Source organism: Meles meles, chromosome 11 (genome assembly GCF_922984935.1).
Source record: "Meles meles chromosome 11, mMelMel3.1 paternal haplotype, whole genome shotgun sequence".
Classification (NCBI taxonomy): Eukaryota; Metazoa; Chordata; class Mammalia; order Carnivora; family Mustelidae; genus Meles; species Meles meles.
In genome coordinates this window covers 3,807,926-3,822,223 of record NC_060076.1, presented here as the reverse complement: position 1 = coordinate 3,822,223, position 14,298 = coordinate 3,807,926, and the positions used below count along the sequence as shown (strand labels likewise).

The window sequence follows — 14,298 nt, the reverse complement described above, 5'->3', positions numbered from 1 at the left end:
CCTAACCCTTCTCACATTCAGCCAAAATCTGCCTGCTTTCCCTGAATCACCTGCCCCCGGGCTAAGCGGCAGCCGTGCAAAGACTGTCTCTGCATGGACGTCTTCCTTCTTGATGGTGCCTCCGGGTGCACAGCTCCGGCTGTCAGAAGTGGGGCGCTGCGTGGCAGTGACAGGGGACTGCCCAGGTGCCACGAACTCTACCACGTGGTGTCGTGTTCTCGACCTTTATCCACAGTCATAGAACATTCCTCAACCTGGGGCGCCTGGGTGGCTCAGTCGGTTGGGTGTCTGACTCTCAGTTTCAGCTCAGGTCATCATCTCAGGGTCACGAGCCCCATGTCAGGCTTGGCACTCTGCTCACAGTCTGCTTCAGATCCTCTCTCCTTCCTCCTCTGCTTCTCCCCTGCTTGCACACTCTCAAATAAATACACAAATAAATAAAATCTTTAAAAAAATAAGATTTGTCAGCTTGAACTGCCTTTCTATGTATTTGTGAGGCTGTGGTCAGTGACACTTGAGTCATTTAATACCAGAATCGGTGTGAGTTCATCCATCTTCCCCTCTGTCTATCCATTCATCAGTCTGTTCATCTATCCATCCATCTGTCCATCCATCCATCTGTCTGTCCGTCCATCCATCTAGCCATCTGTTCATCCATCCATGTGTTTGTCCATTCATCCCTCTATCCATCCATCTATCCGTCTGCCTATCTGTCCATGTCTCTGTCCATCCATCCATTCATCCACCTAGCCATCTAGGCAAGATTGGTTTTAGCGTCTACAGAGTGCCCCTAGCAGTCAAATAACCCCAAGACCTCTATTAGTCCCTAGTCTGTCGCTCTTTCTCCAGGACCATGTCCAGAATATGGCAGAACGTCCTTGCTGTCTAGCTGAGGACACTTCCCTCCACTCCTATTTCTGACTTGGCAGGGTCGGCCCCGTCAACCACAGAAAGTTTCCATTCCTTCCTAAGAGTTGCCCTCCCCCAATTCTTTCCGCTCATTATTTCAATCAGGGAAAAGGGGAAAGACCATGAGCACCCCAACCCAGCGGGCCACGGACACCAAACCTCTGAGCGTGCGCCCCGCCTGTCTGGCAGAAGCCCGGGCTGTTCGACAGCCGGCATGAATAAGCGATGAGGCACCGCCGGGCACTGTGCGGACGGCTCAGCAAAGGACTTAATTTGCAACCAAGCACAAAATCAAAGACGCTGTCAACCAAGGAACCGAGCGCCTGGATAACCACCTCGCACTACCCGAGGAAGCACCGTCAGGTACACTTCCAGAGAAAGTAATTAAGGAATCCCCATTGTCTAAAACCAGCAGCGAAATTTGGAGCTCTGGAATTTGATGCTCGCTGGGGATCCGGGGTCTCCTCCCAGCCTGATCCTTCATCAGGATGAACGGCGGAGGCTGACGAGGGGATCGGCCGGTGTGTCTCCCCCTCGCTCTCCCAAAGACACCCCTCCAGCACCTTGTGCTCCTGGAAGCCTTGTCTTGTCCGACGAGCAGCAGACAGCAAATGAGGTCACTGCCTGTGGGAAGGGGGTGAGATTCATACACGAATCGTAGACCTCTCTGAGATCTGTGAGTGCCAATTAGCATTTATGAGGTACCCGTGGCGCTCACCGTACCGGCACCGACATGCGGAACACGGTCCCTGGCGTCGGGGCGTCTACACTCGCGCTCAGATCTACACGCAGCTGCTCCACGTGCCGGGCACCCAGCCCGGCAGGAGAGCCCGCTGCGAGCCTGCCTTAATATTTATAGCAAGTGGCCTCTTCTGACGGGGACGATGTGGACCTGTCTGCAGGGGTGCGGCCCCATGGCCTCTGCTGGGGGAGCACCACTGAGACACCAGCCAAGGGGCGGGGGCGTCCGCTCCCAGACTCCGCAGAGGGCCGCAGCAATGCGCCTCCTTCTGGGACTCCCTCCTTGGCTCTTACTTGAGCTTGAAATAAAAGACCGGGTCCTGCTGTCCACGGCAGATCGGACTCCCATGACCAGCCAGAACCTGCCCTGCGACGCTTCTGAGCGGGCAGGGCGGGCTAAGGACCCCAGCGAAGGTCCCCCCTCTCCCGCTGGCAGCTGGACGCGCTACGGCCACCTCCCCAATGAATAGCGCCCCGCGGCCTCCCGTCCTCTGGGCCCTGGGAAGAAAAGGGGCCCCTCCCCGGCAGCTCTGCCTGTCAGGGCGTCTGTTGACAACCCCATTGAAAACAGCTCCCACCACCACCGTGAAGGCTCTTCTGTCTCCCATTCACGGCTCCGTCAGACAGTTTTTGAAAGGCGAAGCGTCTGGAAGGCACGCGAGCCCGCCTCCCCCCGGCCCCAGTGCGCAGGGAGAGAGGCGTCAGCCGGGGTGAGCGGGGCTGACGGCCCTCCTCACCTGGCCCCACGGTGCACCGCCTCCAATTAAATCAAAATGGCTTGTTTTTAATGGTCTTTTACACTGACAAGTGGGCGATCATTTTGGGCCCACTAGCTGTCAGGGAGCGGAGGCAAATCCTCGGTTGATAATGCCCAATGCTTCCAATTAGGAGCCGAGGCCGCTCCTGGTGCGCTAACGATTCCCCAGCCGCCCCCGAGGCCCCTTTGGCGCCGGTGTTTCTTCTTGCCTCCTCCGCCGCAAATTACTGACACAAAACGGAAGGCCCCGCGTCTCCTCCGCCACGCCAGGCCGGGCCCTGTTGGGCTTAATGAGCCGATGGAAGTTTCGTGGCTCCGGCGCTAAATTCTTTTCTTGTCTGACAGCCGCTCGGCTAAGGCGAGTGTTGACCTTATAAAAGATTTAGTGTTTCTCATTATTTTCTGTCAAGCTTCACAAGTGATGGCTCTGCGGTTATCATTTGCATCCTGGCGTGTGTGTGTGTGTGTGTGCGTGCACGCGCATGTGTGAGTGCGTGTGTGCATGCGAGCACACGCGCTAGATGGGGGCTACGGGGTGGAGACGGGGAGCAGGAAGGGGTCCCTCTCTCCCTGCCTTGCGTCGGGCTCCCGCACGACAGCTTCCAGCGGGACATTCTCCCGGGGCTGAGCTGTTTCAGAGAGGAGCCGAGAAGCAGAGCGGAGGTGACGGATGGTTGGAGCGACGGCTTCCAGACCCCCCGATGGAGCCTCCGTGCGGCCTCCCAGAGACTGGCCGACTCCAAGGGCCCAGACATGCTGGGCGAAAGGAGGGTGCCAGCCAGCGGTGCTGCTCGGGGTGGCCTCTGGGCCACCCCTTATTTTTTTATTTTTATTTTTTTGACGTTCATTTAAGCCAACGCCACACCCAACGTGGGGCTCGAACTCACGACCCTGAGACCAACAGCGGTATGCTCTCCCGACTGAACCGCCAGCCCATACTTTAGGCCTCACCGGGAGGAACTCACTCTTCTCTTACAGGCCTGTGTAAAGCCACTACCTGCAAGCTTCCTCCCCTGGCTTTGCATCCTACATAAGGATTTAGTGGTTTTTAAAAGCAGAACCACTAAAAAAAAGGTGCCATCTATTATTACCCCCGCCCCCGCCCCCCACCATGTGACAGCCGCAGCGCTGGTCAGTCCCCACTCCGTGTCTGTGCCCGCTGCCGGACTGGGACTGCTCCATGTTAACAAGACTCCAGGGAGCGCGTGCTGGTTCCTTCGCCAGCCTCCTGATGGCCCCGCTAGCCCATCCCTTCTGTCACTGTGCCCTGCCCTCGCTCACGGACCCACCGGCCATCCCCGGTGAGGATCACCCGAGGGGACTCACGGACCCACCGGCCATCCCCGGTGAGGATCACCCGAGGGGACCTGAAGAAGGAGACAGCGTTCAGGGCAGAAGAGCACATGGATGTCTTCTCCTGGGGATTCTGAGTCTTTCTTTGTCTCCAATGGAGGAGACGCTCTTGTCATCTGTTACAGCAAAAGCCTGGCACCCTCTCCCTCCCACGGCCATGGCAGACCTTGCCACTTTCACACGCGCTTCAGTTCAGCCCGAGAGTCATTGATAACAGAACAGCTACCATCCGTCTACTGGAGCCGGTACGATCTGGGAGGTGTCTGCCGCCCTGCCTGCTCACTGTCCCTGCCTCAGAGGGGCCGTGTAGACAAACTGCTAAGGAAGCCCTTCTTTTCCTGGTGCCTTCTTACGCTACGTGTGTAAGAGGAAATCAAATACGGCCCACTAAAGGAAAACAGGTAAGCTGGGTTTCATCAAAATGAACAACTTTGATGCTTCAGACAGTGCTAAGAAAAGTGGAAAGACACCCCACAGAGTGGGAACAAGTATTTGTAGACCGCGTCTCTGATGCGGGACTTGTAACTATGAGCAAAAATATCGTCCTTACAACTCCGTAACGGAAAGATAAAGAATCGAATTTTTTTTTTTAAAGAATCGAATTTTAAATGGGCAAAGGACTGAATCGATGTTCTTCCAAAGATACACGAACGGCCAACACGCACAGGAAGGACGCCCAGCACTGGCAGCCACCGGGGAACCACAGATCAAAACTCAGCGAGACACCACTCCGCTTCCGCGAGCTTGGACGGCTGCAGTCCAAACAGCAGACAAGAACAAGTGTTGGTGGGGATGTGGGGAAGCTGGAACCTTCTATGTGGCTACGAGAATATGAAATGGTGCGGCCACTTTGGAAAACCCTGTGGCAGTTCCCCCCAAAGCCTAAACAGAGTTCCCATACGCCCCGGCGACTCCACTCCGGGTATCTCACCAAGAGAAAGGAAAGAGGTGTCCACACGTCAACTTGGGCATAACGTTCACAGCGTATTCTTTTTTTTTTTTTTAAGATTTATTTATTTATTTGACAGAGAGAGATCACAAGTAGGCAGAGCAGCAGGCAGAGAGGGAGGGAGAAGCTGTTTCCCCGCTGAGCAGGGGACCGATCCAGGGCTCGATCCCAGGACCTTGGGATCATGACCTGAGCCGACGGCGGATGCTTGACGACTGAGCCCCCCAGGGGCCCCGACAGTACATTCTTCATGAGGCCCCAGATGGAAACAACCTGAGGTCCATCAGCTGATGAGTGGATCCACAAAACGTAGGTCCCTAGAGCAGAATATCACTCAACTACGTGCATGTGATACGAAGGGAAAGAAGCCAGTCACAAGAGACCATGCCTCGTATGACTCCATTTCTAGAAACGTCCAGGCAAATCCATAGAGACGGAAAAGAGGGGTTGCCAGGAGCTCAGGGGAGGGAAACAAGGGCCACCTACAAACGGTATGGGGTTTCTTTTGGGGCAAAGAGAGTGGACGAGCCTATGAATGTACCCACAATCCCTGATTTATATACTCAGATGGGTGAGCCTCACGGTGCGTGAATTATATCTCAAAAAGGCTCTTTTACCAAGAAGGTCAGGCCGCTTGGAATAAGAACACCCCGTTGAGTCAGAGGTGTGGGCACGGCCCGGACGCAGTCTTTGGAGGCTGGCTCGCGGTGATAATCGGCTGCCGTGAAGTGGTCTCGGTTGGTGAAGGAGGGTCCGGTCCGTTCTCAGCTCCCCTGGATTATCCACTGCAACTATCACGTAATGGAAGCAGACCTGGGAGCCAAGCTGGAAGCTTTCGGGAAGTTGAGTCAAACACCCCGCCACGGTGTTACCTGGTTATTCATAGACGAGCATTTGGCAAAAAGATTCATCGTCCAACTGTGATCCCAACAGCTGACTGGCCTTAGCTAATCCTGGGAAATGATCTACAGGTACCGGTATGGCTTCTGGAATTAGCAAGTTGATTCTCATTTTCAGAGGCTTGCACGGCCGGCTCGCCCCAGAAAGTCTCAAAGAGCCCACGAGTCGGAGGGCCAAGACCTGGGTCCCAGTCCCGCTTTGTGCGGAAGGTAGCTGGGTATCCCTGGGCCGGAGTCTTCACCATCCCGTGTTCTTCTCGTCCGAGGAGGATGGCATCCCGCAGCCCCTCAGAGAGCGGTCGTTCTCCCCGACCCCCCTGCCCCCGCAGCCCCCCACCCCGGCTCACCCGACAGGGGGATTCCCGTGACACCACATTAGACCTCCCAGGGAGGGAGCCTAAGCCTGAGCTTGGATGTTCTCTGAAAACGCAGCTTGTGCGGCAGGGAGGGTCCGGCGCTGTGTCCTCGTCCCATCTATTTCTGGACCACAGAGAAATCAGAGCCAGTAGCAGAATAACAACGTCGGGGACCAGATGTCTCGGGAGAGACCGCCCCCCTCGTTAATGACTTAAACCGCGAACCTGGTACATGAGAGCTGAAGACTCGGCCTGTTTGCCGAGGACGCCTTGCATGGACTTGTGTTCTGCCGGGAACTCTGACCTCCAGCTGCCCTGAACTTGACATAAATTACTGACCTGGGACTGATCCATAATTTCCAAGTACCTCTCATTAGAGCCGACAGGCCCTCAATCTTCTAAAGCAAAACCTCTCTCCCAGTCCCCGAGTGGCTGTCACTTAAAAAACAAACAAAAAACTAAACAAACAAAAAACACCCCAAACTAAACTAAGATATCTGTAGCTTCTACAGCTGCCTTTTATTTATTTGTTTGTTTGTTTTTCAGCTTTTTGGCAGATTTTTTTTAATCTGGCTGAGTTTTTCTTCAAATCCTATCATTTGCCTTCTTGGCCCCCAGACTTGGCCCTGGAAGGCTTGGTGTCCAGTTGGGGGACTGCTGTGGGGCTGATGACAGGGACTGGCTGTCTGCTAGCCCAGCTGCCCCTTTTAACAGGACCGTGTTGGGGGCCTGGACTCAGCAGGCACGTGGGGAGGCCGCTCAGCCCGCACACCTGGCCAGCTGTGGGCGAGTTCCTCCCGGCTGCGGCGGGCATAGGCACGCGCCCTCCACGCGCATCTGGGGACGGTGTCACCAATGACCGCAGGGCCTGCCTTCTGCTGTAAAGAGCCCCATGCCATCTGCCTCCACCTCCCGCCTACAAAGAGGCCTCATGCCGAAGGGAGAAGATGGGAAAGAGACAGGAACGAGGAGCTGAAACGCTGCTCACTCTTCAGCATGCAGACCCAAGCTGGCCCGCCCACCCACCGAAGACTGATGTCACCAGGCAGGACAACCATGTCTTTCCTCCTTGGGTCTTGGACGTTTTCTTCGGCACTGAGATGACTGTGCCCAGTGACGCAGGATAAGTCTACCACGGGGAAAGTCGGCACAAGCCAAAGTCACAAACCACCGTTTGTGAACCTTCATTGGAGAGCAAGACTCGTGACTCAAACAGAATCATACACGAATCTCCAGCAAATAAACCTCCTGAAACAGAGTAACTCTAAGTTGTGCATGGAGGGAGGAACCCCCACACGCCTCCGTCCCCTCGGCGGTCACTTCTCCAAAACGCAGTTCCAAAACCCCACCGTGTTGTGCCCCCAGTACAAAGAGGAAAAGACAGTGATTCCTACAGATAAAACGGAGGCCCTCCCAGCTTCCCTCCCTGCTCCCACTCCCCCCCACCCCAACGAGGGCTGGGCATGACTTCCAGCACCTTCTTTCCTTCCCGCTCTGCCTCACTAGCCAGACTCTCGCCTGAACAACCCCGGGGACTCTTCCGTTGGTTTTAAATCTTTCATATAAATGGCATCATTCTTATGTTCTATTCCGTAAATTCGACTTTCTCTCCTCGCAGCGTTGTATTCGAGATTGCTATGCGTCGATTCAGACCGACCTAGAGTAGCGCTGTCCTATACAACTTTCTGTGATGATGGGAATGTCCGTCGGTAGCCACGGGCCCCATGGGGTCACTGAGAACTTGGAATGTGCTTAGTACGACTAAGGGACCAAATTTTTTATTTCACTTAATTTTGGTGACTTCAAAAGTAAATGGCCATGTGTGGCTCGTGGCCACTGTGTTGGAACCTCTCTGGGGCGCCGTATTAACAGAAGCAGAACGTTGCACTGCATGAATTTAGCACCTTTGGTTTGCCCGGTCCCCACCGATGGACGTGCCGTCGCTTCTAATCCCTAATCCTGTGACTGTGAGGATTCTTGTACACAGCTCTTAGTGCACGTTTTTGAAAGTCCTGCAGGGTCCCCATCCAAACAGACTCACTGGTTCAGGGGTAAGCACGTGCCCAGCCTTTCTAGGTGATGCCCGATCGCCTTGAGTGGTCGGAACCATCACCGCCCTTGCTAGAGGTCCCTGAAAACTCCAACGTCAGGCTCATTACCATTACTGCCGCCAGCGCGGCGGGCACGGAATGGCCTTTTCTTTCTTTGTTCCCTGGTTACTGTGCTAGGATGTGCATGCCTCCTGCGTGTGTTGGCCTTCAGATCCCCCCTCCGTGAAGGGCCCGTTCGCTTCTTCTTCTTCCTGTTTCGTGATCGCATTGGGACGCCAAGACCACTTTCATCCCCAACCCCCAACCACATCTCTGCCTTATTCTTTGAGTCTCTGCCTGTATCTTATCCCCTTAGGAAGCCTTCTCTGGCCCCAAAGTATGAGTCCAATGCTCTGTATTATAACCTCTTGCAGATCTGGTATTCCGGGGTGCCCGGCGGGCTCGGTCGGTGCTGCGTGTGACTCTTGATCTTGGGGTTGTGGGTTCAAGCCCCATGTTGGGTCTAAAGCTTATTTAAAAAAAATAAAAATCTTAAAAAAAAAAGGAAATCTGGTACTTCTTCTAGGATTCCACACAACTATAATTGAGTAAGTAGTTGTGTGATTATATTTTTATCACTGTTTTCTGGGTCTGTGATAGCAGAGGCTTTCTAAACACTTCCAGGCTCCTGGTGCCCAGGACAGAGTCCAGGACATCATGGAGACACAAACGACTGTTACAGAAGCCAAAAGACAATGGCCACATCTTACCCCCGAAGCCAGGGCACGCGGGCACCAGCTCCATGACGGCGAACTGTCATTCTACTGGCGGTTTTCTGCTGAAAACAGATCACGCTTTCCAAGGAAGCTCAAAAAGTGAAAACTGAGCAAATACAAAGGGTCTGATTCATGCAAATTACCTCGGCACCAAAGAAGTTACCTTAGAAATCAGTCATAGATGGAACAAATACAATTGCCTGGAAATTTAAAAGCACATTTATAAATCACTAAAAGACCAAAGAGGGACTCCAAACAGAAATCTGATAGAAATTAGATGAAAAGAGAACGGAACAAAAATAAATATCCTCAAAACTCGAAACTGAGAGGAGATCAAAGAAAATGGAGAGGGCAAAGGAGTTGCTCATTCTGTGTTCTATAAACGGTGTTATTAGAAAAAGAAGAAGTGAAGGGTAATTAGCTCACAGACGACTCGAGAGACGGGGAAGAGAAGGACAGAGTGGCCTCAAAGAAGGAATCAGAAATCATGAGCAAAATTAACGAAGAGGGGAAGGTTCGACAAGGCAGGACTCAAACGAAAAGCTGATCCGTTGGAAGTGGATCGGAAGAGCACGGATGCGTTCAACCTCGTGGGAAACGGAATCCAGGAATCTAGATCCCACCGGCGGCCAGGCAGGGTCACAGGCGGCAGGGGTGGAAGCGGAAAAGGCGGCGGGCGGGCTGCTGGCTCACTCTGCGGGGCCTAAGCCCAGAGGCTTCCCACCTGGGTTCTCACCGGTAGATGTGGATTCCATGGCGTCCAAGTTCTCTTCCAACCCTGGGTCTCTGGGAATCTTTTATTCTGGTTCGATGGCAGAGAGTCAAGAAATATTGTCTGCGGGGGATTAGGGATCCCAGGACCAGCGGTGAACACCAATCTCTTCTGAGATCCGATGGCTGCTCAGTGACCTGCCTCGTCTTGTCCCCCAGCTACAAAAATTCACTTTCCTTTCCTCTCGTTTGCCCAGATTCTTCCCATCACGGGCTTCGGTAGGTCCCCACATCTAGGACATTCTCTCCTCATCATGCCCTGCCCAGCCCGCTCACCTTCTCTAGAAAGGCTTTCCTAACCCCCTGCTCGAGTTAAATCCCCACCCATGGGCGCCTGGGTGGCTCCGTGGTTAAGCAGCTGCCTTTGGCTCAGATCATGATCCCAGGCAGGGTCCTGGGATCGAGCCCCGCATCAGGCTCCCTGCTCAGTGGGAAGCCTGCTGCTCCCTCCCCCACTCCCCCTGGTTGTGTTCCCTCTCTTGCTGTGTCTCTCTCTGTCAAATGAATAAATAAAATCTTTTTAAAATTTTTAAATAAAATAAAATACAATCCCCATCCACGGTCCTAATAAATTGCCACTAAACATGTGTAGTTTTCCGCAGCCACCCCCCCAACCTGCCGTCCTGCAGGGTCCATGGGTCTCCCTCGCCGGCGTGTCCCCACGTGTGCCAAACGGCGGAGGCTCCCGCACGGCGGAGGCTACCCTGTCTGGGCAATGCTGTTTAGATGCCGCCCATCTGGGCAGGTGCAAGGCCTTGGCCGACGGGAGTAGAGCTGTGCCCGCCCGCTCCGCTCCCAGGGCTGCTGGCAGGCCGGCCGTTCCCCTCTTATTTACCTGCATGGACCCTAGAGCGACTCAGCTCCACGGAGCAGAGCTGCTTCCTGCCAACGCGTCACATTTTCCTAGCTCCAGGCAGAGGCAGACCGCGGATGGCTTAATTTAGAAGCGTCTCCGAAGGAATTCCTTGCTCCGGAGCTCTTCATCCTGGGGCTCCAGGGGTCCGTGGGGTCGTGACCACACACGGCTTGAGGCCTGACTTGTAATTAGGCTCCTCATCTCTGGCTGAGTTGCTATTTTAGGAGGGGAGTGTGCCTGCGGGATAGGAGCCGCAACGTTCCCAGCGGTGACTCACTCGATTCACTTCATGAGCGTTGATTAGGAGAGTCGAGTCTCTCGGTGAAGATTGGGTGGGGGCAGTCCCACAGCTCTGGGTTTTCTGTGCGACCGGGACGAGCGACTTAACCTTTCTGGGCCTCTATTTCCCCATCTGTAAAATGGAGACAACGTCTGGACAGTCTGGGGCTTGTGTGAAATCCGTGTGCTGTGGGTCCAGCTGAAGGGTCCAGAGGGGCACCCTGCTTCCTGGCATTCTGAGAGCTGGACCTCCCCTCTCCAGGGACTCCTGGCTTCTGCTGGGGAATTTGGGGATTTCAAGGGATCCAGCTTCCCTTCTTTCTAAAGACCCCTCCCGCGCTGGGGGCAAGGTTTTTCTTGAGTTAGGCTTTAGAAGAGCCCATCAGACCCAGTCACACAAATCTTCGGTTTTCACCTGGGACACACGCACCAGGCAGCTTTGTTTAAATGTGGCCCCGTGCCAGGCACTGGGGGTCCCCGCACAGGACAGGTGCACACCCTGTTTAACAGGGCTCCAGGGCTGGGTACTGGCTTGAGCTCCCCGCCTTGGATGACTTAATCCCATAAGGTTCCAGCTGGAATGGGAATTCATGACATCAGAGACCACACGTGGCATGCCTTCTGCCTCTCCCACGTCCCCCAGTGAGGCTGAGCACATAATGTGTGCCGGAATGTGTGTGGTCGGCCACGGGGGTGAGCCTCCTACGCTCAGAACGTCCCTCTAGAAAACCAGAGGGAAAATGGAACTGAACGCTAAAGTACAAAACGTCCCAGTCATCCTTGGAAATACAGTAGGCGCTTAATTCGGACTTTTTAGATGAATGGATGAATGAATATTTCTTTCCCACTGAAGTTTCTAAGTAAAAGGGGACGGCAGAAAAGAAGATTTCTTCTAGGGTTCTCTTTGGTCTGTGTGCTGGTTTTCACCCCATCATCTCTAAGCTGAGCAGCTCCTTGGGGCTGGATCCTTCTGCCGACTCCTTAGGAGACGGGAGCGAATGCTGAGCCTCCTTCCACCTAATCAACACCACCTACCACCCTCCGCCACCACCGACCAGCAGCACAGATCTATGTTACCCACCAGCAACACCAAACCAACACCACCCACCCAATGGCAACGGCACCATGTACCATTGATGCGTACTGAATTGCCCAGGGAATGGCTTGGAGGTTGTACTCATTTCCCGAGGCTACCATAACAAATTATCACAAACTTGGTGGTTTAAACAATAGAGATCCATTCTCTGGCAGTTCTGGAGGCCAGAAACCCAAAATCGAGACATCAGCAGGGCCACACTCCCACCAGGCCCAGGGAAGAATGCCTCCGCGCCTTTTCCAGCTACTGGTGCTCCGGCACTCCTGAACGGTGGCCACGTCACTATGGCCTCACGGGGCCCTGTCCTCTGTGTCTATGTCTTCTGTCTCCGGCATCCTTGCCGGAGGAATCAGAACCTTCTTGGATAATTCGGGATGTTCTCATCTTGAGATCCTTAAATTAATTACATCTGAAAAGGTCACATCCACGGTTCCAGTGGTTAGGATGTGGACCTGTCTTTTGGGGGGGGGTCACCATTCACCCCTCTCCACGGGCCGGGGGGATATGTGGAATTAGCAGAGATGTGGGCTGCAGAGCTATGCTTCCCTGGCCTCCGGGGAGCCTTGCCACTCTGAATGCTATAGGAGACCCTGAACACATAGGAGTCCCAGCTGGCTGGGCATCTGAATCAGCCAGGGAGCCCACGAGGTGTCTGGAGATCCTAAGTGCCAGCCTTCCTGAGCATCTCTAGCTGCCTGCTGGGAAGCACAGGTGTCAGGAAAATTGTATCACAGGGTAAAAATCAAGCCATCCCTTGCCAGAAGGGACACAAAGATACACCTTAGAAGCCTTTTGTTTGTTGGCTATTTTATTCCTGCACAAAGTGTTGGGTCTTCTCTCTTCCCAATAACTTGTGTGCGGCCACCTGGGGACTTTTCTGAAGCTGGAGAAGCAGCTGAGAAGAGGATTATGGTTCGATTGACCAAAAGGAGTTGAGCACAGGTGTGGAGCCCTGGGCCCAGGGAGACGTTAGGTGACTGTGGCAAGGACCCTGCCCTAAGAGGACTCAAGAGGTTGGGAATTGGGCTCTGGCCCTGCCTCGGTTGCAAGAGCCCCAGATGGTCCTGATGTACATCCAAGAAATTCAAAACCGGAAGTGCTGCCGCACACAGACCGCCCACGGGGGACTTGTAAAGCGTCCACAGATCTTAAGTGGTGACCCACACCATTTTGTGTGTTAGGACTTGGGGTATTTTTCCCCCCAGAGGAGACGGTCCGTGACTTCCTGCAGAGTCGCCAGAGAGTTGACCTGCCTGAGAATGAAGAACGTGGTTTATGTCCTACAGTGACACCCGAGTCAACCCACTGCCATCTGACTTTTACGAGTCCCTGCTTCGGCAGCCCCGACCCCCTTTCACCTCATGAGCCAGTGGAAGGGGTTGGGGGAGGCACCCAAACACAGTGTGAGCTGTGGGTGCAACAGAATTTTCTAGACAGAATCCACATTTAGTGTCCAGGGATCTGGGCGTGGAGGCTAAAACAGTTTCTCTGACACGGATTCCCTGTGCAGCCAGCCTTGCACAGACTCTGCTCTGGGCCTCAGTTTCCTCATCTGTAAAATGGTGAACACATTCAGCTTGGGTTCCACTGGGACCTCAGGTACGCGGGCGGTGAGCACGTGCTCCCAGGACCTGAGGCCAGACAGCCCACAAAAAGGGTCTGGTGGACCCGAAGTGGTGACCCAGATCCTGGGTTGGGGGGCCCCCGGCGGTGTCCCAGGCCAGGTCACATCTGCTCCGCACCCGGTCTCAGGGGAGACATGACCAGTACTGACCGCTTCGCATTCTAACGGAGAAACACTCTCGGATCTGTCCCCATGTGTCCTCCGGAAGGCTGGCATTGCCCTCGCGGCCTGCCGCCCACCCGGGGCTCGTCACCGCGGGGCGCTCACGCCTCACTTCCGTCCCTTTCGCAGTGATTCGTATCACTGTCACTGCTCGGAGATGGAAGCGGGGGGGGGGGGTGCGGGCCAGGAGAGCAGGGGGCCCCCCCCGGGAGGGAGCCGCGAGCCCACTGACCTGCCCTCTCCCGTCTGCAGGTGCGTCCCCATCTCAGCACCTTCCCCACCGAGGCCAATCGCCAAAGAGCCCTGAGAGCCCACCAGGACGAGCACGCCGTGCGCCAGGGGACCCTGCGGATGGGCAACTACACCCACCCCTAAAGCCTGCCAGCCAGGCCGGGCAGAACAGTCCGAGGAACATCCCTTTCTCTGCCCGCTCACGTGAGACGCATCCCCCACCCCTGTTTTATGCGGGTCCTGCTTTGGCAAGGACCTCAGGTTCAGGTCTTTGATTGGTTCTTTTTGGTAAGAGTTCCCGCCCCCTTTTAGGTTAGCCAGAACAAACGTAGCCCCAGGGACCCTCTCATTAGGATTCCTCCTCCTGCTGGAGCCCACCTTCCCTCGGTTCTCCTGCCCGCCCTCCTGTGGGAAGGCGAACCCAAACCCCCAAACCACCCGGCAGCTGCCAGACTCCAGCCAAAGCGTCGACTCCAAGGCTCTGCCCATTGAGTGTGGAAAACCACCCG

The 14,298-nt window shown here is 54.8% G+C and overlaps 1 protein-coding gene across 1 annotated transcript in view; it reads left to right on the top strand.

The window, feature by feature from the left end:
- CFAP77 (cilia and flagella associated protein 77) overlaps positions 1-13,933 on the top strand; it is a 123,408-nt gene extending 109,475 nt beyond the window's left edge. The window contains exon 6 of the mRNA XM_046021724.1: positions 13,811-13,933. Coding sequence (XP_045877680.1) covers positions 13,811-13,933 — 123 coding nt within the window. The remainder of the gene's footprint in view (positions 1-13,810) is intronic.
- The last annotated feature ends 365 nt before the right edge of the window (positions 13,934-14,298 follow it).